A 24653-nucleotide genomic window follows, 5' to 3' on the forward strand; every position below is an offset into this window, starting at 1 on the left:
CCACCGAGGGAACCGGCAGTCGATAACGGTACGTGTACCCGGACGCGTCGGTGTTACGTCGCGCGTCGCGGCAAATGCGCGCGCTAGGCGAGTACGAGCCAGTTCGCGAACATCAGGCCAGTCAGGCAGTGGCAGGAAAAAATGGCGGATGTCGACTTGAATATCGACAACCTGATACAGAGATTACTGGAAGGTACGTGGTGATTGCGCGTCGAGCGCACCCGGTGTTGCGAGGAACGTGCGGAGGCACGCGTCGGCCGCGCGTTCCCCGTTGCGCGCGGTCGGCATCGTCGACGGGAATTCCGCAGCACGCGACGCGGCCGGACGCGGGTCTGCGAGAATCGAATCTGTCGCTCCGTCCGAGCATACGCGACGCGTATGACGCGCGTTGTGACCCGTCTCGGCTCGGGTGCCACGGCCGTCCCGGTGATTTGTGGCTTTTCCCCCCTTTCTCCCTTCAAGCGAGAACGTGCATCGTGGACGAACGCACCACGATGACGCGACCGCGCGTCGTTCCTCCGCCGCGGTAGCCGCGACGCCGCGCGACTTCCCCGACTCGATCGGATTAAAGAACGCAGAAGGATATCGATCTCGTCCCCCGGACCGCTGCGGTCGTCGTCGTCGCAATACGCGGATCGTGCGAAAAATTGGCGGGAGGAGGGGGGGGGGGCATTAGCCGTTCTTTCTCGCTCTCGTTCCGTGCCTCGCTACGTATATTTTTCCACCTCCGTTCTTGTCTCTCTATTTCTCTCTCTGTTTCTCTCCGCTTCACTGTCTCGCTCTCTCAGTATACCTCCGTCTCTCTTACGACTTGAAGAGTCTCCCCCGCCTCCCGTAACCAGCCACATCAACCCCCGCCTCCCTCTCTCTCTCTCTCTCTTCCTCTCTTCCCTCTTCCCTCCTCCTCGGCGCGTTCCAGCGCGATCGCGATCTTTTATCCTCGTTCTCCTCAGACGCAGAAGAAAAAGAAAAAAAAAACAACAATCTCTTTTTGTTTGTTCTCTCTGTCATGCTCACGCGAATGCGGAACCCCCTTGTGCGGTAAAGTATACCACACGCAGAAAGACCAGGTTCAGAAGAAAGCCAAGCTAAAAGATATTTTCTCGTCGGACTTTGTCGGTACGCAACTATACTACAACACAATAACAACCACCACCACCATACTACCACTATACTACCGTCACCACCACCACCACCATTACCAGCAGCAACAGGAAACGGCAGACTCTCCCCCACATAGAGCTTATCCTGTGTTGTTGGTTTAGTTGCTTTGGAGAGCCGGAGAGCCTTCCGAGGGTCTTTTTACATTTTCCGCTATCGTCCGCTGTCCCGCGGCCTGGCATGCGATTTACTTGCGCGCGCTTTTGCTCGGCTGCGCGCGGTTTTAGCTCTATAAACGTGGCCGTCCAAATATAACGATTACCATCCTCGGCGTGCGCCGTACAGATAAGAGGCAGACGCGATCGGCGTGTTCGAGCGTTATCCGTGCTCGCACCTCGCCATCGTATATTTACGTCCGCGTTTACGCGACGAGAAGGTATCGTCTCGCCGGTTTCAGCGAATCATCCGAAGATCGATGATTCTGTAGACGCGATGTGACACTCGGATAGCCATGTTTAGCGCTAAACGCGCGCAGCGATTAGCGGCCGTTGCCTCTCGATCTCGCTGTCGACTCCTTTTTTGCTTCCTGTCCTCTTTTGCTTTCGAATGAACAACCGAGCACGTATAAGTGTGATATTCCCCCCGCTCGCTCTCTCGATTGTCGACAGCCTCTGTCGGAGCTTCGCCCGGCGTCAAGTTTGGGGGACGCAGCTCCAATACACGTTTTTTTTTTTACGCAAGAGTAGTAGGTATCCGTTCTCTGGAGTACGAGAATATCTTGGAGAATCTAAAGTTAGCTGTCCGAGTCTGTTTAGGCATTTAGTTGATCCTCTAGAATTGATTATTTCTTGCCCCTCTTTGCACGTAGGCCTCTCGATCGAAGCGCTTTATTTGCCCGAGGCATAAAGCTCGTAGATCGAGAAACGGAAAAGTGTTAGTCTGGGTGTTAGCTCGGTGCACGCTTAGCGTAATAAATGTGTTATGCAGTCCGCGGCGTATTCCGTGGCAATACGCATGTGTCTCGATTATATCTTCCCCCACGTTACTTTTCAAGTGTTATATATCCGCTTCCTGCTCTCTCTCTCCTACCTTTGAACATCATCACTTCGAAGTGAAGAAAACAGTTCAGCGGACGAAATGTATGCGCGGATCTTGCTTTCACAAAATTCACGGCATTGTTTCAATAAAAAAAACAAATATCTTATCGGCGTACTTTATCGTTATCTGTAAAGAGTTAGTTTATTATTATCTGCAAAGTACATACAAATTGCTTTCTGACGTTATTTCAAGCTTGAGTCATTATTTCCGTTAAGTTTAGATTAAAGTACAATCTGATAATTGTCATGGTTAATTATCTTTTCTTCTGTCGAGTTGATGCATTTCGCAATCGAAATCGAACGCATTGTTCGAACGATGCATTCAAACGAAACAATTGCCGAAATGATTGTTACGATTTGTGGTGGTATTTTAGAGTAGGTAAAGCATTTTTCACCTTATCATTAGTAACAAGACTCGAGTCTAATTATTTTTAACTATCCCTCAGGCATGAATCACTTTAAATTCAATGATTTTCCATCCAGAAGTACATCTTAGGCGTAAAAGTGGTATCAGTAACTGGAATCTTGTCAGTTTTCTTGCAATTGTTTAATGTATTATTATCAAGTCTTCATATTTCGAGATCATCGCACTGAAACGTGCAGGTGATGACATGTTTAACACTGAAAATTCACGGTAATAAGCACGTTCGCCGCCTGTCCCTGAGGCGACATAAAGTGTGCACTCCAGAGTCATCGCTAACGAGACCTTACAATTATTTTTATACCTCTTCAGGGACAGGTTATTCTCGATTTATCATTTTCTTCCCATCACTTTGCAAGAGCGCGGCAATTTATACGAGGAGGCGTTTTAATTATCGGATATCGAGTGCGACGGATCATTTTAGAATTTCAAACCGGATCGCGCCTATGCGAGCATAATTAAAGTCTCACGTCGGCAGAACTTATTGAGCACCAACATTTAATTTGAAAGGCGATACGCTTATAATTTCGAATTTCGTTACGTATGAGTGTTGAGCTTCTCTTATATAAATAAGTTCATCTTTCCCGTATTGAATAACGTAAACTTTCGGATAAATTACTGCCAGAATTTAATGCACGCGTAGAAACGTCCGATACGTCGCCTCCGAGCGGTTCCGCCGGACCGCTAAAGAAGTCTGTTTTTATTCGGGCTGTGCTTATTTTAAGCTCGATGACTCCGCGGCGAGGTAGCATTTCCAGGAGCCTCTGCCTGGAGTATATCCTCCGTGTTGCGGTGCAGAGACGACAATAGTTTCTATCAGAGATAGCGGAGAATCCGTGCATCTCGGCTCTATGGTCGCTTTGACCTTGCTAATATGCAGTTTTCCAATAATCACTATCGGCCCAGTTCAGCCGCAACGTGAATTCTCCCTTTTACGCCTATAAATAACAGTCCGACGACATATCCACCGCGTCATAAAGAGGGATGATCTGCGCTGGACCTTATTAATGCTCTGGGATATTTGAGGGATGTTCGTCGCAGGTATTCGGCCTGTTTATGAGAAACTCGAATGAACGCACCAATGAATTTGTCGACGACTGAGCTGCGCCTATCTTAAATGTTTTAATTAGTTGAAGCCATTACTCTTTCATTACATGTAACATTTCATTATTTCGGTAAAATTGAGTTAAATGCTTAAAATAATCGTTTATCTTCTATTAATTTCAATAAATTCTCATGTTTTATATAGTCATATAAATATGATCCCAGCATTTGATGGCGCATGTACTTGCTGATGTAACTTTTCTATTACGCTATTGCGATCATGCGAGATTTGACGTGTCGAAAAACATTGCATCATCCAAGGCATTGTGTTACGATCTAGAAGCCATAGTCGAGTAATAGCCTAGTTTTCCAACATGTTAAATCCATTGAAATTAGTTTCAGTGGATCAAATTGAAATTCTGTTGCTCCTCCCCTTCCTCTCTCTTTCGAGCAAAGAGAGAAAAAGATTCTCCCAGAATATTACTCTCCCCGTTGTCTAATGAGCTTATCAGTAATTTTGCGCCTTTGACGCTATTATTATAGTCGATACGATACCACCGTAGACCACGTCGGAAATACCGTAATTGTACCCATACGCAAAATGCTCGAGAACAGGCAAAGAGATGATGGCCTCACCGTAATCTGTAATACCGTAACCGTGTATCTCACCCCTGTTTATTGAGACGGCTAATACTGGCAGAACTTGATCATCTTCCTCGCCCCAAAGTAGAGTTATGCTCGGTGTATCTGTGAAAAAAAAAATAGTATTACGACCATTCTTCGTTAATGCGGTGGACGGGAAAAAAAACACGTCGCTTGGGCGTCATCGTCGATTACACGGCACTTACGAGCCGATGCGAGCAAAACGTCGATACGGTCAGCTGTTTTTCTGCTATTCTCTCCTAGAGAAGAACTAAAGAATTGCATAACCGCGCGCAATAGCGCGGCAAGTCGAAGGCTACGAATACCGATCTACCAAGTGGATTGACGGGATAATAATACCATTGAACGAGTCACGCTCGAGTAATTCCAGAAGTAACACGCGCGTAATGGTATAAGTAATGCGGTGTAAGTACGCCGCTAATTATACGTGACAATGGCATTATCGATTTCTCTCCGGAGATAGACCAGTCGTTCTCATGTTAAAGATAGATACCTATCTCGATATAAAGGCACATAGAGAAGCAGAATTTGAAATTGACCGTGAAAGCCACCTTGATACATGACACGTTTCTCATTAACGTTGCGTTTTTGCTTATCGGGAGTTTCTTTTTTCCATCAAGTACAGACACACTGATCCACCACATTAACGAAGAATCGCCCGCCTGTCTGACGAAGTTCCACGCGATTAATCGTCAATATTTCTGGGCACAGTCAGAGGATGTCGACCAGGCAAAACTGTTATCATGACGGAGGCCGAGGTGCGTGGCCTCTGTCTGAAGTCGCGGGAGATTTTCCTGCAGCAGCCGATTCTGCTGGAGCTGGAGGCGCCGCTTAAGATCTGCGGCGACATACACGGCCAGTACACCGACCTGCTGCGGCTATTCGAGTACGGCGGCTTCCCACCCGAGGCGAACTACTTGTTCCTGGGTGACTATGTCGATCGAGGGAAGCAGTCTCTCGAGACAATATGTCTGCTGCTGGCGTACAAGATCAAGTATCCGGAGAACTTCTTCCTGTTGCGCGGCAATCACGAGTGCGCTAGCATAAATAGGATATACGGTTTCTACGACGAGTGCAAGCGGCGGTACAACATCAAGCTCTGGAAAACGTTCACGGATTGCTTCAACTGTTTGCCGATCGCCGCGATCATCGACGAGAAGATCTTCTGCTGCCATGGTGGGCTCAGTCCTGATCTGCAGGTACGCGGGAGGAATACGTAGCTCCTGTGAATCGTCAATTGAGAGTACAAAGAAGATACATTTATTTTTCACGCGTTTCAGGGGATGGAGCAAATAAGAAGAATTATGCGTCCAACCGATGTACCTGATACCGGTCTTCTCTGTGATCTCCTGTGGTCCGATCCCGACAAAGACGTCCAGGTGAGATTTGCCACGTTGCAAGGTGAGATCAGATTGAGCTGAACGGTTCTTATAATTGCTTGTCGGTATTGTTCCAGGGTTGGGGCGAAAACGACAGAGGAGTCTCGTTCACATTCGGTCCAGATGTCGTGTCGAAGTTCCTGAATCGCCACGACATGGATCTGATATGCAGGGCGCACCAGGTAGTCGAAGACGGTTACGAATTTTTCGCCAAGCGACAACTCGTCACGCTGTTCTCCGCGCCGAACTACTGCGGCGAATTTGACAACGCTGGCGGAATGATGAGCGTCGACGAGACCTTGATGTGCAGCTTTCAGGTGAACTATTGCCAAGATCTTGTCATCTGTCGTCGTTTCTGTCTTGCTCCGCAATGTCAAATTGATTGCACCTCTTACCTCACGGCTTTTCGCAGATTTTGAAACCGTCGGAGAAGAAAGCCAAGTACCAATATGGAGGCATGAACACGGGTCAAACCGGTAGACCATCTACACCACAAAGGAATCCAGCCAAAAAGAAATGACAGCCTTCAACCGATCCTGCACAGCAACAAACGCGATTATCCTTAATGGAGGCTATCATGCTAGGTAAATCCGCTTTATGCTTGTCAAAGCTTACTTAATCACTCTAGCCAACCACTTATGTGCATTAGTACGAATCTATTTCCCACGATCATCAGTTAAAACACGAAAAAGAGAAAAGAAACAGAAAAAAAAGAGATAAAAAAAGGGATGGCGAAAGGAAGCAAAATGTAGACCGTTTACTCGATGTATTTGAGTTCGCGCAGTGATTCGCCCGATGAGTTAGAACGCTGTAGTTAGCACGTTCGCGCTGTTCCCAACACGTGTACACGTATGATTCATTCGTTCAGAGTGGATGCGATTTAAGTACGATAATTTACGGAGCAAAGATCATTAAAAACGGGGGCCCATTCACACCCATCGACACCGGCAGACTTGCGCAAGTTCTTACAGTGCTTTAGTAGCCGAAACCGTTGCTTTTCGAGACGACGTACCCGAGCACCTCGCCATCGGATGCCATGGGGATCTGATCTCGTCGTTGGTTTTCATGTGTTTCAGCAGAACGAAGACGTCGAGATACAGAACTAATCTCTAATCTGATAAACGTAAAGCTAAACCGTGTAAGATTCATCTTCTCTCTCGATTGCGTCTTGTACGAAATAGGAGTCGTACGAACGATATATAAGTCGCAGTGAACCGTGAGTTTCGATTGTCATCGTGTGCTTGACGAAAGATCGCTCCCTCGAATTTTCCCGGCAGTTAATTCGCCGGCATTTTCCACTCGGAGCATTGGATTAACTATCGGAGCGATCCTTGGTGAAGCTGTGGTTGTTTCACTTTTTAAAAGAGCATTTTTTGTGTCATTCTCATTTGTATTTATTGCCTTCCACTGTTGATGTTGAGTGTAATTACAAGAAGACTCGCTGTTAATATTAATATTATTTTTATTTTTTAATATTACTTTTACCATCGCTAATATCAAGCGGATAATTTAAACGTCATTATTTCTTAATAAGCGATGCTGCGCGCGCGCGTGTATATAGATAGATAGAGATATATACATATATATATATATATATATTTTTGACCATTTATCCTTTCTCGTAGAGACCACACATTACTCACGAATTTAATTCTGTCATCCTGTGCAGTATTCCGAGCGTGGTTAGTGACTGCACGTTCCAGAAAATATGTCGTAGACGAATTAGGTTGTTTATTCTCGGGCGATGAATCCAGAGAGGAACACAGAGAATTACCAGTATTTTCAAGACGATGTGTTTCTGCGCTGATCACGGCTTTACTCGAAGGAAATATTGAAATGAGGTAGAAATTGTGAGAAAAGGAAATAAGAAAAAAAATCGATGCGTCGTATAGGGGAAAAAACGTACTTCAGAGGCAGAATTTCAGTCGCGGGTGCCTGGCGCTCGCCAATAAAAACGAATGCGAACATGGAGGATTCTTTTAGCGTATGAAAACTGTTTCTTGAAACACAAAAACATACGGGTGATGGTTTTCGACGGGCGAAACATACTTTCACATTTCGAATTTAAATTATTGCGTTTGATACAGTGCGCACGTATATGTTCATGTTTATCTGTAGCAGATCTGTGTAGAATATTCAACGCTAGGATAAAGCTCACTTATTCTTTTCGAGCAAAACTGTGGCGTATCGCATTTACGAGCCATTTGGTGCATTTATTTCAACACGTTTGTTGCCACGTATTATCGTTTCTCTTTCGTTTCGTAGCATTCGTGATGCTGGATTCGTCGCTGATGAAATTCACTGGTAATAGAATCGTTTCGCAAACCGTTAATAGTACACTGAGCAGTTGTACTCCGCTGCGCTCCCGTTCTATAATCGGCGCTGCGTATTATTTGCGTTTTGCGTGGCGGAAATCGATAGCACCTGATGCGGAAGAACGTGCATTTCGGCAAGAGAATCGCCCTGTGCGTTATTTGCGACCGTTGTACCGCAGGGTAGCATGCGGGAATACTATGAATCGCGCATATGCGGCGCACTATTCGACGAAGAGAGACTTGGAAATCTCCATGGAAGCAAATCGATCATCAAGTAGTGACGATGTGGTTGTATTCATAGTCGAGGATATCTTACTATAGTGATGTGCAATTGTGTCTTCTAGAACTTAAATATTTACTATTTGCTATTGGCAAAAATATCCGCGTGAATACAACCGAATGAATTCCTGGGATGCACGTCAAAGTTAACATTGGCGCCTTCACGCATGTGTCTGTCGACGACTGAATGGACATTAACGATTGACGAAATCATGATCGCTTATCATGATCGACGATTCGGAAACAAAGAACCTACATTAAACAAAACAAAAAAAAAAGAAGAAGAAACCGCGAGAACTCATCCCGATCCAAAGATTAATCAAACGTAAGCGAACCTTTCCGTAGAGCAGCAACGCAATTTTCGGTATTCACATCGTTATTCATTATTTGATTGTTATTTAACGTTATCGGATATTGATATCGGATAGAGAATGACAAAGTTAGTAGTTTACTGTTCGAGGTGTTTCTCAACGACGACGACGACATACGAGAGAGACGCGATTGACAAATTTGTTACGTATTGGAAAGTGCGGAGTAGGAAACGCGCCGATACGAATGATACGGAAGAGGCCCGTGCCCTTCCTGTCCCCCTTCAACTCCTGCGTTCCTCTCTCACCTCTCCGAAAAGAGAGACGGTGATTAATTATTGTCAAAGGAGCGGTTGTGATCCCTCGATATGCGTTTTGTCCGAGATATTCATATATTATATACAGATATTATATTTGTAATGGGGTTTGGCTGGTCGCGATTCGACGATGCTTTATTAAATAAGTAAATAAAGGGCGAGGGACGCTCTCTCCCATGAGAGGAGTCTGCGACTATCGTGGATTGTTACATCGCTCGAATCGTCGACGACGGAGCGCGGCCATGCGATGGCATCCTAAAGAGATGTAAAACTTTCAGATAATAAACATGCATATTGTTGTACAAATCTCTCTTTCAGAATGTTATCTCTCTTCAGCTCTGCACGAGGTCTACAGGAAGAGAAATGTAAGTTTATCATGGCAAATTGGTCTTTTATCATTTTTATGCGTATGTTTCGGATATTTCTATCAATTTTTGCCAATTTTGTTATCTTATTATATTTTGTATTATGATTGTAATTTCTTTAATAATAACTCTCTAATACTAGAAGTATATCGGGATTAAAATTATGGAATCAAGGAATCGGCTAAAAAATGACACCATGTAATAAAATTTTGGCAGTGTTTTTTTATTTTCGTAGATAGATCACGGATGAACAGTACAATAAATCATGTGACGGGAAATATTAATAAATAAACTCCGTGGAAACGGTATGTATTCTGATAGAGACACCAAAAAATTCTCTCGGGACGTGGTGCACAAGTTTTCTTTCTTTTTTTTGGTTGATTTTCATTTTTCGGGCATTATTTTTCTTTTTTCATTGTTTTACGTTTCACGTTTTCCGTGTGGCGCCAGACAGTCATCAGTAGACGTGAGCTGCAAAAAGAGTGACTCGTTGATCAAACATTGCAGAAACGAAACGAAAGCACGTGCGCTCATGGAAAAATATTTGCATTATATGTACAATATTTGAGGATTATATTTTCTGGCGATTAATCGCGCTTATCTCAATGTGACATTGAGTCCAATTTGTTACTTTTCCATAAGAGCCGAATTTCGTGATTTTTACTGGAGGCAGTATGTACGAAATAGCACATCGATATATGCAACATTCTCAAAAATCAATAACGCGATGTCTGTTACGCCTAATGCACCCTCTTTGTGATTTGAACTATTGCGTGCCATGCGTCCTCCTGTAAAAGTCCTTTGGTAAATTCAACAAGAACGACGGAATTATACTATGTACAGAAAAACTCGTAGGTTTTTACATGTCTCGTTGCATACGGTGCAATGTTTCGACTATACTATCAATGACAGTTAATCGTTTGTGCTTCGTTTACAAAGTAGTGTTCACCAGTTTGGACATAATGTTATAAAAGGCATTGATGAATAACAATCTAAATAAGTGCCTAAATTTAATACTGCAAGCTGTGACTGGCGAACTGTAAGTAATAAGGTGAACCGCTTTACGTGACATTTAACGTGTCGATATTAGAGCAGCACACTGTCGAGCAGAAATATTACACCGTGTGAACGAGTCCTCCCCCCTCCCAGTACAATCGCCTGGGTATTCGAGACAGGGATGTCTCGCTGAAAAAAATTCAAAATATGATGTCAAATATTATACATATTAGTTAACTAAGGTGTACATGGAGAAAAATGCAAAACGATGAGGGCGATTGAAAAAATACAGGCTGCAAGTCATGTAGAGACCGCCATGAGATGAACGATTTTACAATTAGGGATGATTATGCTACCAGCGAGGAATTAGGGTGATATCACTAAGAAAACCCTTCGGCTACGACGCTTCTGGCTGGAGCTGTCGCTCCTGTCTTCAGGGACAGCCAAAAACGACTCGCATCTAAATCGATAAATCGACTAAATGTCGATTTCACAAGCGGTGAGTGCTAAGGTTTGCGAACGCTAATAATCGCGAGCAAATACATGTGCTGACATATAACAATATGCTGAGGTATCTCGACACTAGAAGGTAAGTTTTGGAGACATTATTTTTAATTTAATAAATATTAATATTTAGTATATATTACAAAATAATTAAAAATTGACGATATATGTAGCAACGGAGTTTTCTCTATTTTATTTTTATTTTTAACATGAAGATTAAAAGATTTGATTTCAGATCCTCGCGTGTGCGCGCGAGAAAACTTGGCAAGCGAGAATCAACGCGCCTCAGCGTTACCGGATGCACTCGTATCCTTCTAGTGTCAGATAAATAGCGAATGTGCCATGCAGCGATCGCTGTTTGCGTAATGGAGCTTTTAATCACTGTGCAAACGATTATTCCACGACTGGGGCACATACCGCGTGTTCGAGATTCTGTCAGCGGCTCCTCGGCGGAGAGTAACGGCTCGGTAATTAATTAATAATTACCAGAAGGATTAAGGAACATTCTTGTAGAGATAACACATTCTGGGAAAAACATTTAGGAAAAAAACAATCAAGTTAATGCACGAGTATCACGTGTGATCGTGGGGGACGGAGTGCGCGATAGGGGAGAGAATTGTAATTTTGATCGCGATACTGACGCTGATACTTTTATAGTTTAAAGCTAGAAAATCCGCGTAGTAGCCCAAGGGTTAAAAGGTCCGGGTCTTTCTCTCTCTCTCGCTCAAACAGCCGTTGTAACACGGGCCGATTACGATGTATATAATACGCTGATCACTCAACCTTGTTACAGTCTACTACTTGCATGTTAATGGCGAGTATAATACGCTTTATAATATGACGCAAACGAGGACCGTTCTTTCGGAGTAAATCGTGATGCGCCAGCACTATCCCTGCCGACTGACTGATTACTGATTGTTCAACTTATTAAACGAGCAAATGGGACTGCGTAGGACTGAACACTTCGGCCACTTTTATCTCTTATCGCTCACTTTTTTCGTTTAATATGTGGTACGTTTATTATACCACGGGCTGGTAAAGTGAAATCGTGGAACTGGCTGCGAATAATAGTAGTATAACGATCCTGAAATGATAGACATTCGTTTGCTGTAGCATCGTTCTTCTGTCACATTCTTTTACTCTCTCTCTCTCTCTTGGGTTAGGTAAATAGCATCGAGTCGCAACAAGAATTTCGCGGTTTGTTAGAGAGATTTTTGTCATTGAAAAATATGGAACGTGTTCAAAATGTAAGGCTGGCGCAAAACGTCGATTTCGCCAGCCTGGCACCAGGTGTTCTCGATTACACAGCTCGACGAAGCTGATGCCACAACGTTGCGCCTGTGCCAAAGTCAGCAGCAATCGCCGAGCTGCCAAATGCCTCTGTATGGCCGCGACAATTTATATATATTTTCGATCGGGACGACTAACGAAAAGAATATTTCGACCCGTTTCCCGACATCACTGGCGATTACTGGCGATGACTCGCTTATCATTATCCGGGCACTGCTCGGAACAATCAAGCTAATTTTTGAAAATTTTCCTTGTCACATGTTTTGTCACTTTCTTATAAATCACAAATAAAAGATGTTTTCGCCAGTGAAGATGTTTTTCTAAATATCTCGTGACGTTGATACAAGTGAAAAATAACCGTACCGAGACTAATTATTCTACTAAAAAAATGATAGACGATTGTGTGATTTTCAAAAATTCAACCTATATGTAGAGTGCAATTTCATAATGTATGTTAAGTGCGAATTAATAAAGATGCACACGTTCTAGACTACTATTTCTCACTATTTAACAATTCTTTTAATATGAGAATCATAAAATTTCCATAAAATATGTCTACGTAAAATCGCAAAAAATTATAAAATTGCAACAATTCTCATTCGGAGTATCCTAATAGTAGTCTAGATCTAAATGTGCTTTTACGATTACAAGCGCCTTCTTAATGCGATCAAAAAGGCAGTAGTAATCGTAAAATTATCACGGCCATACTGATTGCAGCTTCTATCAAGAAATCTTCTGTCACACATCGACACAAACTTTCATATTCACTTCGATTTTTAGTTCAGTTAAAAATTCAGAATTTACACAATTTGACACGCAGCACATTAGCCACGCCATAAGACATAATTTCATAACGATACTTTACTTCCATATCTCTTGATAGCACCTACAGTCAGCGTTTTTTATCAGCGATCAATGCCACTTCACGTGAACCTTCGTGATCGTCGCTCGCGGAACTTAATAGATCCTCACATTCTGAAGATGAAACTATCACAGTTCATTAAAACTATCATCAGGCAGTTTAAATCGATCTGTTATCAGTCCGATGATCACGATCGTTGGCATCGATCTCTGCTGGCCGCGAGGAGGAACGGTGGTACGTCGGGCTAAAGGGCCACGGGGGGTCACACCTACCGAAGGGCCTGATGGGGTGTCGACTCCACAGATAGACACGTTTAATTGGACTGAGGTAGCTGTCCCTCAGATAGAATGGTGTGCGATATTGAGCGTAGCTCGGAATATAAGGCGAGTAGCTCGGGTACCACCATGGGTCCCTGGTGAACGCACTGATAGGTGCCATTGGTGACGGTTCCAGGAGATCGAAGAGCGGTTTCCTACGCAGCAGGGACGGATACGGCAGTATGTCGTTCACGAGATTACCTGCGCGTGAGACGAATGTAATTTGAATTGATCGCAGACTGGTTTGCGGACGGCCACCGCGAGAGCTACCGAGGTAGGTGAGTATTGTTTATTAATATATGCTAGTTACGTAAGAGGAGCTGTGTATACACGGCTGTAAACCGGCCTTGGGAACGTTCTTTTGCATGCGCTAGAGCGAAATATTATTAGCAGTTGATTGTTTAGCTATCTTTACGAGATGCCGAGGGTACTAGTATGAGGTAATTTTCTTATTTGCAAAGTCTATTTTAAAGAATGATACTTAAATACTACTCGAAAAATCGTAAATTTTGTAAAATTGTGTGCAAATCTAAGAACTGTTGCAAAAGAAATGAAAATCTTAGAATCTACTATGTTGTTTTATTTTGGCTCTAAGTTGTTGAAGTAAACTCCGAAGAAAGATGTGTAATGTCTAAATAACAGTGGATAAGAGTTATTACGTTTGACAAAATTTATTGCGGGCAATGAACGTTTTACTTGTGCTTTTGACTCACCGTAAATGTCGAACAGTCGTTTCGTACTGAGCGGTGGGCTTATGTGACGAGACAGAAGCGGTGATTTGGATGGATAGAGTCTGTCGATGTCCGCCAAGCGATTCAGATGATCTTTCCAAGCCTTCTCAGCGTCGAATGGTTTCGCTGTATTGTGCAATTTCGTCATAAGTGAGAATTAAAAGCAGATGTTCGTCGATTTATAGCATTGCTCGCGTGTTATCCTAGACGAACTCGTTGCGAATACACTTTGTAATAGAACATGCTTATAAATCCAATTTTGTTAGCTTGGCAATCAACTTAATTTATTTGCTATTAATTTCTATTTTCATAATTATATAGCATTTGCTACGTTTCGTCCAGGAAAAACAATGTAATCGTACATATAATACATTTATATAATGCCGAGAATTCGCGAGAAGATTGTGCGATTTTAGCTTTCAGCATACATGCATTATATACATGTATAAATATTTCATGTACTATTTGTTATATTAATATATTGATTTCAAATGAATGCCAAGAGCTGTCGGATTTCTCGTTTATTTAACAAGACTGGCAAACGCACAAAGGTATGATGCTTGAATCAATTTTATAAAGTTATTAGAATATGAAATACTGAAAATAAATTACAATTTAATCGGATTGCAAAAAAGCTTTGAGATGTATAACATGTAATTTTATACACATGTATTATCTAAATATTATCTGATATATCGATTAATAAAATATTTCTTATTTGATATAATAATTCCTTTTTGCGTTGCCAACAAATGTATCGGAAATAAGAAAAGTAATTGAAGTAGAAGATATCTCTGAATTGATTTGAAGAACTAAAATATCAATCTATTTTTTAATTGAAGGAAACAGTAATTAATATAATATAAATCATGGTAATTTCCGATACAGATACTCAGCTACTAACTAATATGGGATTGATCTTTTATCCAATAAGGGTGATTGAATTGAAATGAAAGAGTAATTGTTTGCGTATGGCCCGAAGTTTGCCGAATTGCTCTGCGCTCCATTTTCTCTTCTTTTAGTGTTTTAGGCGCATTAGGCGTTTTTACTCTTTAATGATTTTTGCAGTATTCTCTCTCGCGATAATAATCATATAAAAGGCACATATGTACATACATCATGCATGAAACACAGCATGCATTCGATGTTCTTTTACATTAAAGCAGACATTGAGGAATTAGTCGGACAGTCATTTTCGCAATTATTAATCGAGTCAAAAAAAATATAAAAATAATAACGAAATAGTACTATCACGCGAGTCTTGTTATTTCCGCTGTTTAATTAAATAATGACCGCGAAAACGGCTCTTCGAAATAAATACAATTAGCGTGATTCGTCGAAACTTGCACAGTACACCAACTAGACGAGCCATTTCAAACTCTCGCTCGAAATTACGTAATGCCATAACTCAGATCGTCCACGGGAGATGGGGAAAATTAACAGGGCTCTAGGGTTCTGTTCCCATTTTTCATATCCTCGTAAGCCGTGCGCGTCTAAGTACCTTCTCTAAATCTCTGAAATTCTATTGAGACGGAAGCTGGCACAAGCTTGCGCCACACGAGTTTGCGTGTGAAAAAAATGCAACGCTCTTACAAAAAAAATAGCATGACGTCACGTTCAAGGCGAAAAAAAGCATACTAACCTGGTGGAAAAAAGTTGCTTCAAAAAGTCGATGACGGAAAAAAGCTGCGGCGTTTCATGTTGTCAAAAAATGGCTCAGTTATCGAAATTGGTGAAGGAAATAAAAAAAGAGATAGAGCGATGACTGCTAAAGTGCAATTTATGTGCTAATCGTGATCTATGATCGCTAAACTGTAGCACATCAAACTTTCCTTCTGCGTGATTATTAATCATGTGCTCGGCACTATTATTTAAGCTAGTGGAAGCTCGGCACTAGCTAGCAGTAACTGTCGTAAAGCTATCAATTCGACTGCTTTCTTTTGGTAACGCTATCGCTACGTAAAAAAATACTGCTTTTAGCGTTATGCATATTATTCGATCTCTAACTTGAGCTAAATATTTGTTTGATTACTTAATACGATCTTCTTCGAGTATCTGGCGATCCTGCACGTTGTGAAGATCCGTATGCGTCCGTGTGATCATTATAGATTAGCAGTCGTTAATTATGCAATTTCCAATCGAGAAAGAATTATATTTGGCGGAGGTGGTTCACTTAAAAGCTAGAAACAGGGGTTCTGGAGAGGGGTTGGGGATCGAATTAAATACGAAAAGAAAAGTACATGCCATAATCCTGAAAAAGATAGAAATTTCTGGATCTGGTTGTAATTAATTGCACGTTAAGTTGTCCATTGTTAGTAGATACGCGTGCATGTATTACTGCCGATTAGAGCATGTATTAAAAAGAACTTTCGATTTTTCTCCCTGTCGCCTTGAATCTCCCGCATTTTCCAAACAGGTTACGAGTTTGTTTGCACTTGTTCGTTAGAATATGTACAAGTGTACATTGTCTCATTTCTGTGATCTGTATTTCGATGTAAGTGTATTTCGTGTATTACTCTTCACTCCACTCGCGTTATGTACAGCGTACACAATTTCACTTGGATTCTGCTTGTATTAGTGAAGAAAAATTAATAATAAGTTGGAGGGAGACAGGCGACAATGTCGTGTCTGAAAAATCGGAAGCACAAATTAGAACGCGCAAGCGTCGAGAGAAAATTTCCAGCTTTTTCAAGTTTTGGCGGCCATGTTTTATTTCTAATTTATTGTTTTTGTTTTCCTTAAATTTTTGAAAAGGAGAATTTTTTTTCTGCACGTCTCTTTCTCGCCAGCTCTGCTCACATACGATGCACATTTCATCCCCTTCCGGCAGAGCTATCATACGTTCATCATCATAACTCCCTTCATAACGTTCATCATAATACTCTTTAGTAAACACAGTTTCACTCTCGTAATTATGCACTAATGTATACGGTTGCGTACAATGCTGTCTAAAAGCGCCTATGACGATCGGAAAAGCCAGTCTTTCCACTTTTGATTGGATTTTTTTTGTCTCCCTTTTAGCTCATTGGCGTTTCGCAATCAAGCTGCGACCTCCACCATAGCTGCAAGAGTTAAGGATTTCTGAATAGTGTGTGCCCGTATTCTGTCCCTGTAATTGTCTCGTGTCACAAATCGAAAAAAGAAAATGCATTAAAAAAAAATCGTCGAATGTTTTCGTAATTTTCTTGGTCCTTCCTAGTTTTCTTTATAAGGAAAGGTTTATTATTGAAAAAATATAATACATGTTTTGTGTTGCTTATAGAATATTGCTTTTATATGACTTAATCATTTTAATATTATTTATTAACAACTTTTGTGATAGTATTCGGCTTTATCAGACAAGCCATAATAGACAAAAACCTAAAAAGCATAAAAAGCAAAATGTTTTGCAGTAAAAAGTCTTTCCTGAAAAAGTTTATTGATAATATATTGTCAATTTGTGATTCTATACACAAAAATTTAATAACTTTTCGTCATATTTTCGTAAAACATTAAATTTTCGACATTGATTTCGTATCGTAATGGCCAATGTTTCAAAATGACCTTTTAATCGTTCTCTCGACGATCGTCTTAGTACATCGAAAAGAAGAAAGGAATCGTGTGTTGGTTCTAGGTTTAGGATTGTGGGATACTCTATCTATGGGAAGCTCTATCGTATTATCAAGAAGCAGGTAGCATTCCGTGAGTAATAGATTACAGTTAAATGTAGTTAAATGTAAACTAGGGATTGTGTAAACTAAGTGATTTTATTACTGTGCTCAACTTCTACACAAATGTATGTCATTGTTTTACAGTGTCTGTGACGGTTCGTGTGGTTTGAAAATTCATATTCCTTGCATGTGTGGCTCCATATGCAATTATTTATTAAATTTAACTTATCCTAATAGGAATCCAGTGTATAAAGAAAATTTGACCAATTAGATAAAAAATACGGATGCAATAGCAAAAACAAAATTCACTTAAAAACGTTATTACACATTTATTAATTTGCTTCTCTGCAACATTCCATAGTACGATAATTATTAATTAATCTTCGACAATTGAATATCACGCTATAATTAATAAATCTTGATTAATTAATTAATCAACCGTACAAAAAATCATACAAAAAGATTCATAAAAATATTGGAATCTTTTTAAAAAACCACTTTGCAGTAGTCAAACCAACGATACGCGAAACGATTTGTCGGACGAAATTTTATCTCATTCGCTTATCTATTATCAATGTGCGGCTAATGGAGTGCGTCTGTATACATGTATGTGTGCGATATATGTGTGATGTGCGTTCTCTATGAATGTGAGGGTTCTATAAGCTGGATTATTGGGATCATGCGTGACGTTAGTTGATCGTCTTTCGTAAGCAATGACGTCGTGCTCGGGAGGTGAGCACGATTCGCTCTTTGGTCTCCCATTTTCGGGAGATCTGTTGGCGTCTAAGGTCGCTCAAATCGATGATGCGATTCAGTATGAGCCACTTGTTGGGTCTAGCGCCTGGAAATCAGAAATCAGAATCTCTGCTGAGCGGCGTGCGGGACCGCGAAAATCGTACGAGAATCGACAATGATACCCCATTTTGGTGATGATGGCTTTGGATCGTTACTGGACGTATGTCGAGCTAGGAAATGCTTTTTTTTTCTCTCTAGAGACGAGTCACAGGGCGACACCTCGGGCACGACACGCATGATCCACGTGTGATCCATGATCGATGAACGATGAGCGATGGACGATGATCCGTGACGGCCTGAATGCTCAACTCAACGTTAGGGATGATCAATGTACTGATAATGGTCGCTGATATAATTATTTGTTATTTAATTAATTATTTGAAATTAGTCATTAGTTAATCGAATCATTAAAATTTTGTGATGTAGAAATAAATATATTTACGCAGAAAATAAGGAAAAATCTTTTTATAAAATTAATCTGATTGAAATATTATGTACGTTCTATTTTTTATCATCTATACTTATTGCCTTTATTTTCTATGAAAATAGATTATATCTTATCTAGATAGATTACGTATCATAATTCGTAATCTGAAAAATGTTGAATTAAAATATTGAGATGCAGTGATAGTGAACGAGATTGACACAAACATGTAGGAAAACTTGAAGTAAAATTTGTTATAATTCAAATATAGGATAAAAATATTGTTGATTCTCCGGAAATTAAATATCCCGTTGCAATTTTCACCTCGAGTTTCCCCGAACATGATTGTACGATGGGGCGATCGCAAGTCTACGGTGTCATGTCGATGTTACGTTCGGTCTCTCGATCAATCGGAAAGGATCCAATGATAGGGATGTGATTTGAAGCATGTTGCGAGAAGTCAGAGAAGTCCTCAGATATTGAAACGTATTGTACATATATTTTATACGTACGTAGAGATATGCGTGTTTTCTCATATAGCGATCTAGCATAAGTATAATACTTAAAATACAAAGTGATGCGTAAAATAATTAGTGATTACACATGGCGCGTGTGGTATGATGTGTGGTATATAGACACGATTATTGATTATTATTATTATTATTATTATTATTATTATTATTATTATTATTACGGTGAAACTAGAACACGAATCGATTGACACGTATGTCCAACAAGTGCATACGCAATTCTACACGTCGGGAGTGGAGCGACACATGGGCGTAAAATCGGGACAAGGGGGGTAAGGGGCCATGGCAAGTCCACTGTTTCTTTCTCTTCTCGGTTATGCGTGCAGGCAAGGTGGAGGGCAAGAATGTGGTGTACGGTACCTCTCCGGGGAGGCGTTTCTGGCTTCTGAGAAAGGCCCCGGAGGGCGTACGTGCGTGCGTATAAGATGTGACGATGTCTTTCTCGCGAGAATGATCGGTTCCTCAGGGTTTTCGTTTCCTGTTTTTTTTTTCTTTTGCTTGTCATTAGAACCAGCCGGCCAGAAGCCAAAAGCACCGGGTTACACATAGAGTGCTTAATCTAGGAAGGTCCCCACAAGGAACAGGTGTATCGAGTTATCCGTTAAACACGTTTCGTCAGTACGGTTCCGGTGATTCACGTGATCCATTCTCTGCATTCGTGCACTTTGCTCGTCCTTACTCCCGTTTCCCGGTTCTACTCTCGTCTATTTCGTTCTCGTTCTCCGTTTTTCGTCGCGCTCCTTCTCACTCTTATATTTCTCTCGCGCACTCTCATTCTCCCTCTCTCGCTCTCGTTCGACATCGAGGTATTATTAGAGTTTCGTTTCGTTTCGCGCTTTCGATTCTTTCTCTAAGACGCCGTTCACTCTTTCTTTTGGACTCTTTTGCTCACAGTGTTCTTTAGTACATACCAGGGGTGAAGCGTTCTACGGGTTTGTACTGATGGGGATACAGCTGCCTCGGCGAGTAACCGTAGATCTCACGGTGCATGGGCAAATACCTGAAAAAGAGAGAGGAGAGAACGTGATTATTAATATTTAAGCAAATTAATATGATAATCTCTCTAAGAATATTAATAATATTTATTCCACCAATTTATATAACTATTCAAAAATGTGATATTATTATTTTATCCAGATTTTATGATTGTATCCTGATAATCTGCAATTATGTAAAATAATATATTGCACATGTTTAAATATGTTGCAAATTATCTTATTTTACACTTGATAACTTTCATGGTAATGAAAAATGAAAGAAAGAATAATATGCGCACCTGTATCCGGGAACATTAATACGATCGGCTGCGTGAATCGGATTTTCGTAGATTGACTTTCCAAACGGCCACGAGGTGGAATGCAGCTCAGGAAAATCCGAGCGGAAAATGCCACGGGGCCTGTGAGTGTGCTCGGGAGCTCTGATGTCATCAGTGCCTGTATTCATATGTTATTTCATTAAAAAAATAATACAATAAAGAAGATTCAACAAAATCATTTAGCAATGCAGAACACCAATATTTTACACATAAAACTACTGTTTTGACAAAACATTTTATAAAAAGATACGCTAATTAACGTGTGAGAACATTCACACAGCTTTATATACAGAACATACTTGATCGAAAATTTGTTTTACGTAAAATGTAAAATACTGTAATAAACACAAATGCACAGACATACTGAAATAACATAAACGCAAAAATAGACGTCGGAAATTCGAAGTCAAACAAATTGCTTTCATTTGCATGATGAAGCAGACACAGAAATCTCACCTTTCAAGGCCCGTACATAGCTCTGCCAAAACTTCGCCTTCCTTGTGATGGGCTCGTTACGCCCGATCATGTCGAGATTGCTTCTGAATCGCGCGTCCATTTTGCCGCTCTACTGAACTGCTAACCACACTCGTTCGCTGTAACAAAAGGCGGAAATAAACAGTTAGACAGATTGCACGTACGCTTTTCTAATATCGAGAACAGTTTCGCGAATTGCGCTTGAAACGAATATGTCCGATTATACGGCGAGTGTATTCCCTTCCTAATCGCTTGATTCGCATACTTTTGCAGGAACCGCTCTTGCTCGTGTAAAAAATGCCATACACGCAAAAGATTGCCGGAAGATTGTCATACTACTTCATTGCAGATTTCTTCAGTAGTTTGGAGCTGACATTGATCAGGAAGAAAACTTTTTGGTGATCTTGCAGTACTTGAACAGGATTTTAAGAGTGAGTGATTAATAATTTTAATAACGTACTGAGGAAAGATCGATGCGCACGCTTGATCGAATTTTCGTTAAAAGATCGATTTTAAAGTATTTCTGCATAATGGAGAATACAATAGTCACGGAAAATGTAAAGACAAAGTTCTCGGTATTGCTCAACATTTGTCACAACTTTTTGCGTCCATAGCACTTGAAGTTAATATAATTTATGCATCGGATTATGCGTGAGAGCAAACAATGCGACTAGATACAAAAGCGCATTAGCAAAAGGAATTCATGCAAAAGAAAGCACCGTTGAGGAGTTTTAGCTGTTGTGTATCAAGTATGGTGAAAAGTACATATAAATTTTCTTTGCAACCGAAAGCAGATGTCTTAGGAAATTTCGCTGCTCGTAATAGGCGCTATACAAAATTCCTATGGCCTGAGGCGATTGCATAAGCCGTCTTAAATTTAACGGCTTGCGTAGGTGCGGCTATGCTTTTTTAACCTTGCCTCGGTAAACTGTGTGCCATTTCCGCGATCCATTATCATGAAATAGTCATTTCCTTTATTTATGCATGATACGTGTCTGGCAAATGGATTAGTTAATCGGACTTGGTCTGATTGACTCTGATTTCTATTTCTTTTAATTTCATGTCTTCGTAGCCACTCCTAACATTTATTTTTGCAAAAGATATGTGGATTTAATAAATATGAAGAATAAAACAAGCGTGTTAAAATATTACACGCGGTTTTAAGAATAAAAGTGTCAGCGCTGAATTATCGTGTTATATTATGTTATATTTAGATTGGTGGTATCAAATTCAGATCTGTAATTTGAAAATTCTTATACAGTAGCGTCTCGTTTCGATCGCGTTCGAAAGCAGGATTGGTCTGTAGCGTTCTTTGCATCGGCCAATCGTAGCTTGTGACACAAAACGGGAGCGTCGTTTTCTTTTTGTTGACGCAACGGATGCCGCTAATTTTAGCGTCACGCATACTTCATAGTCGCCCTGGATCGCACGAGCGTTTTCGCAGATATTCCTGTTTCATTCTCGGCGGGACTGAAGGTCGAGAAGATGAAGTGAAAATGAGGTTGCTTCGCGCTGGTCTCATTGGAAAATTAAATAAATTTAGTTTATTTATGATCAGAAATATGTATATTTCTGGAAATGTGATATGATATTACATTTAATTCTTTAATTTTTCATGTTTTATTAGGGAAAATAAGAATCATTCAGAATCTAGTTTTACGTTTATAATCTAATTTGACATTGTTTAAGATTTATGCCAATCGAGAAGCAGCCTAATTTTACGTAAATTACAGCTTTTAAACTGTTAACAAGCTAATCCATTTGCAGAAGAGCAAACATTCTAAAAAAGCTATGAGAATTAAACTAGAGAATTGAATAAAAATAATTTTTTCAATGCTTTTCCTCAGAAAGCAAGTTTGGTTGACACCTCTCGTAATGAGTTTTTTCGACATTTTAAAAAGACCAGTCTACAAAAATCGTGTAGAAGAAAAATAGCCTCTTGCCGAGGTCGTCGTTTTTCTCGTCGAGATTCGTTCTCCAGGCGCATTCTCGGACACGGGCAAAAAGGAAGGCGTCGCGGCGCGCCCACGAGCGACGCGCCGTGACGCAAGAGTCCCGGATTCGCGGTCGCTATATTTAGGCTGCCCGGGCCCCGGTCCGTTTTTAGTTGGTAACAGGTGGAAGCGTCGAAGTGTTGAGGCGCGAAACAGCATAGTCGACGAGTCTCTGTCTGACTTTGACCGATTTTCGCGAACCCCCATTGGAGACTCATGGTACTGGTGTGTCCCGACGATAATGACCTCGTAAACCCGCAGCTATGGCGGTTCCAGCGCCGCGCCTTCGCCAACGAATCCACCTCGAATTCACACTTCTACGACCTCGATTGTAGCTTCGCGCATCGAGTTCTCGACGAAATACGCGAATTTTCAACGATATTTATCTTACAAATTTGAAACATATCGAAGAGACATGTTCATGGAAGATTCATATTTTATAAGAAACGAGATTCAATATGAAAACCTATTGTTTTTATAGGAAACCCTTATAGAAATATTTTGCCTTGATGTCTTGTTAACTAATTTATGATGAACAATAATGCACTGGTTACCCATACAAGTATAAGGAATTTATTTAAACCGCAAGTTCAAGATTTTAAGTTTTTGACTGGTTGCAACAACTTTTGCTAGATCACATTGCGATTTCATGAGTATGCTCATCCAAGAATATCTTGACCTTAAAATCATGTCCACGTGGAAACGGATTGGGCCACGAAGTGCTTGACACGCTAACCAGTTTGCGCAGATCTTTACGAGACGCCAAGAAAACTGGGAGAGAGTCACCAAGGATCTCTAGACGTTACAAATAAGCCAGATGTAAATTGAGTCAGTGAGTATATCGAGAGAACGTTGCGAGAAATCGCATTTTTGTTGCGTACGTAATGGAGATCGAGTCGATCGGCGCAGAAGCGCCGGAGAAAAAGATGTAGATGCGGTGGAGGCACGCGCGGTGCAGGGAGGTGGATTACATCCCCATCCGGATGGCGCGTGATAATCTAGATGGCTTCTAAAAATACGTATGGCGTGGTTAAGAGAATCATCTGGGACGCAGATCTAAAAACTGAAATACTCCCCGCAGCCTGCGTGGCTGCTTGCTACTTCGCGAGACTGTCTCGCGAGAATGACTCGAGAATCGGATTGATTATTGTCGAAATATTTTAAATGACACTGATTTTTTAACACATGTAAACGAACATTTAAATTTATATTTAATTAGATAAATATTGAAACGGTAAAATAATACATGGTTTAAGATAATACAATGATGTTATATTAATCATGATTTGAATATTAATATGTTGAAGCTCGTATCGAAAATTGATATCACTATTTTAACGATAATATATAATAATTATTACATCTTAACTTTTAGTATAAATGATAGTAATGATAGTAATTTTACAAACATTACTATATCTATCCGTCTTTGTTATTGTATGGAAGGAATTCGCGTATGCGCATCTTCGAAAGATACGTCAT

At 40.8% G+C, this 24653-nt stretch overlaps 2 protein-coding genes across 10 annotated transcripts in view; one reads left to right on the top strand and one right to left on the bottom strand.

Moving 5' to 3' along the window:
* On the top strand, positions 1-21873 carry LOC105281711 (serine/threonine-protein phosphatase PP1-beta catalytic subunit). Of its 4 annotated transcripts, none has more exons than XR_002193433.2 (7): positions 1-193; positions 1048-1119; positions 5038-5525; positions 5607-5705; positions 5783-6022; positions 6118-6289; positions 21451-21873. XR_002193433.2 is itself a non-coding variant. In XM_011343135.3 (6 exons), the coding sequence occupies exons 1-6, from the start codon at positions 142-144 to the stop codon at positions 6223-6225; spliced, it is 1059 nt and encodes a 352-aa protein (XP_011341437.1). In that variant the 5' UTR covers positions 1-141; the 3' UTR covers positions 6226-9230. The 4 variants fall into 4 exon arrangements, 2 of the variants coding, with proteins under 2 accessions (XP_011341437.1, XP_011341450.1); XR_894352.3 differs by lacking the exon at positions 21451-21873 and adding an exon at positions 6785-9230; XM_011343135.3 differs by lacking the exon at positions 21451-21873 and having other exon boundaries at positions 6118-9230.
* Positions 9492-24653, bottom strand: part of LOC105281721 — a 19023-nt gene continuing 3861 nt past the window's right edge. For 4 of the 6 annotated variants that reach the window (XM_026970355.1, XM_026970357.1, XM_026970358.1 and 1 more), the window contains exons 2-8: positions 21160-21296; positions 20665-20821; positions 20300-20388; positions 13972-14115; positions 13214-13459; positions 11782-11873; positions 9492-9760 (exon numbers count right to left, since the gene is read on the bottom strand). In XM_026970355.1, the coding sequence (XP_026826156.1) occupies positions 11791-11873; positions 13214-13459; positions 13972-14115; positions 20300-20388; positions 20665-20821; positions 21160-21259 (819 nt within the window). In that variant the 5' untranslated portion in view covers positions 21260-21296 and the 3' untranslated portion in view covers positions 9492-9760; positions 11782-11790. Of the gene's footprint in view, positions 9761-11206; positions 11315-11781; positions 11874-13213; positions 13460-13971; positions 14116-20299; positions 20389-20664; positions 20822-21159; positions 21297-24653 lie in introns of all 6 variants that reach the window. The other 2 variants (XR_003406654.1, XM_020032343.2) reach the window with 2 other exon arrangements.

This window comes from Ooceraea biroi, chromosome 6 (assembly GCF_003672135.1).
Source record: "Ooceraea biroi isolate clonal line C1 chromosome 6, Obir_v5.4, whole genome shotgun sequence".
Lineage (NCBI taxonomy): Eukaryota > Metazoa > Arthropoda > Insecta > Hymenoptera > Formicidae > Ooceraea > Ooceraea biroi.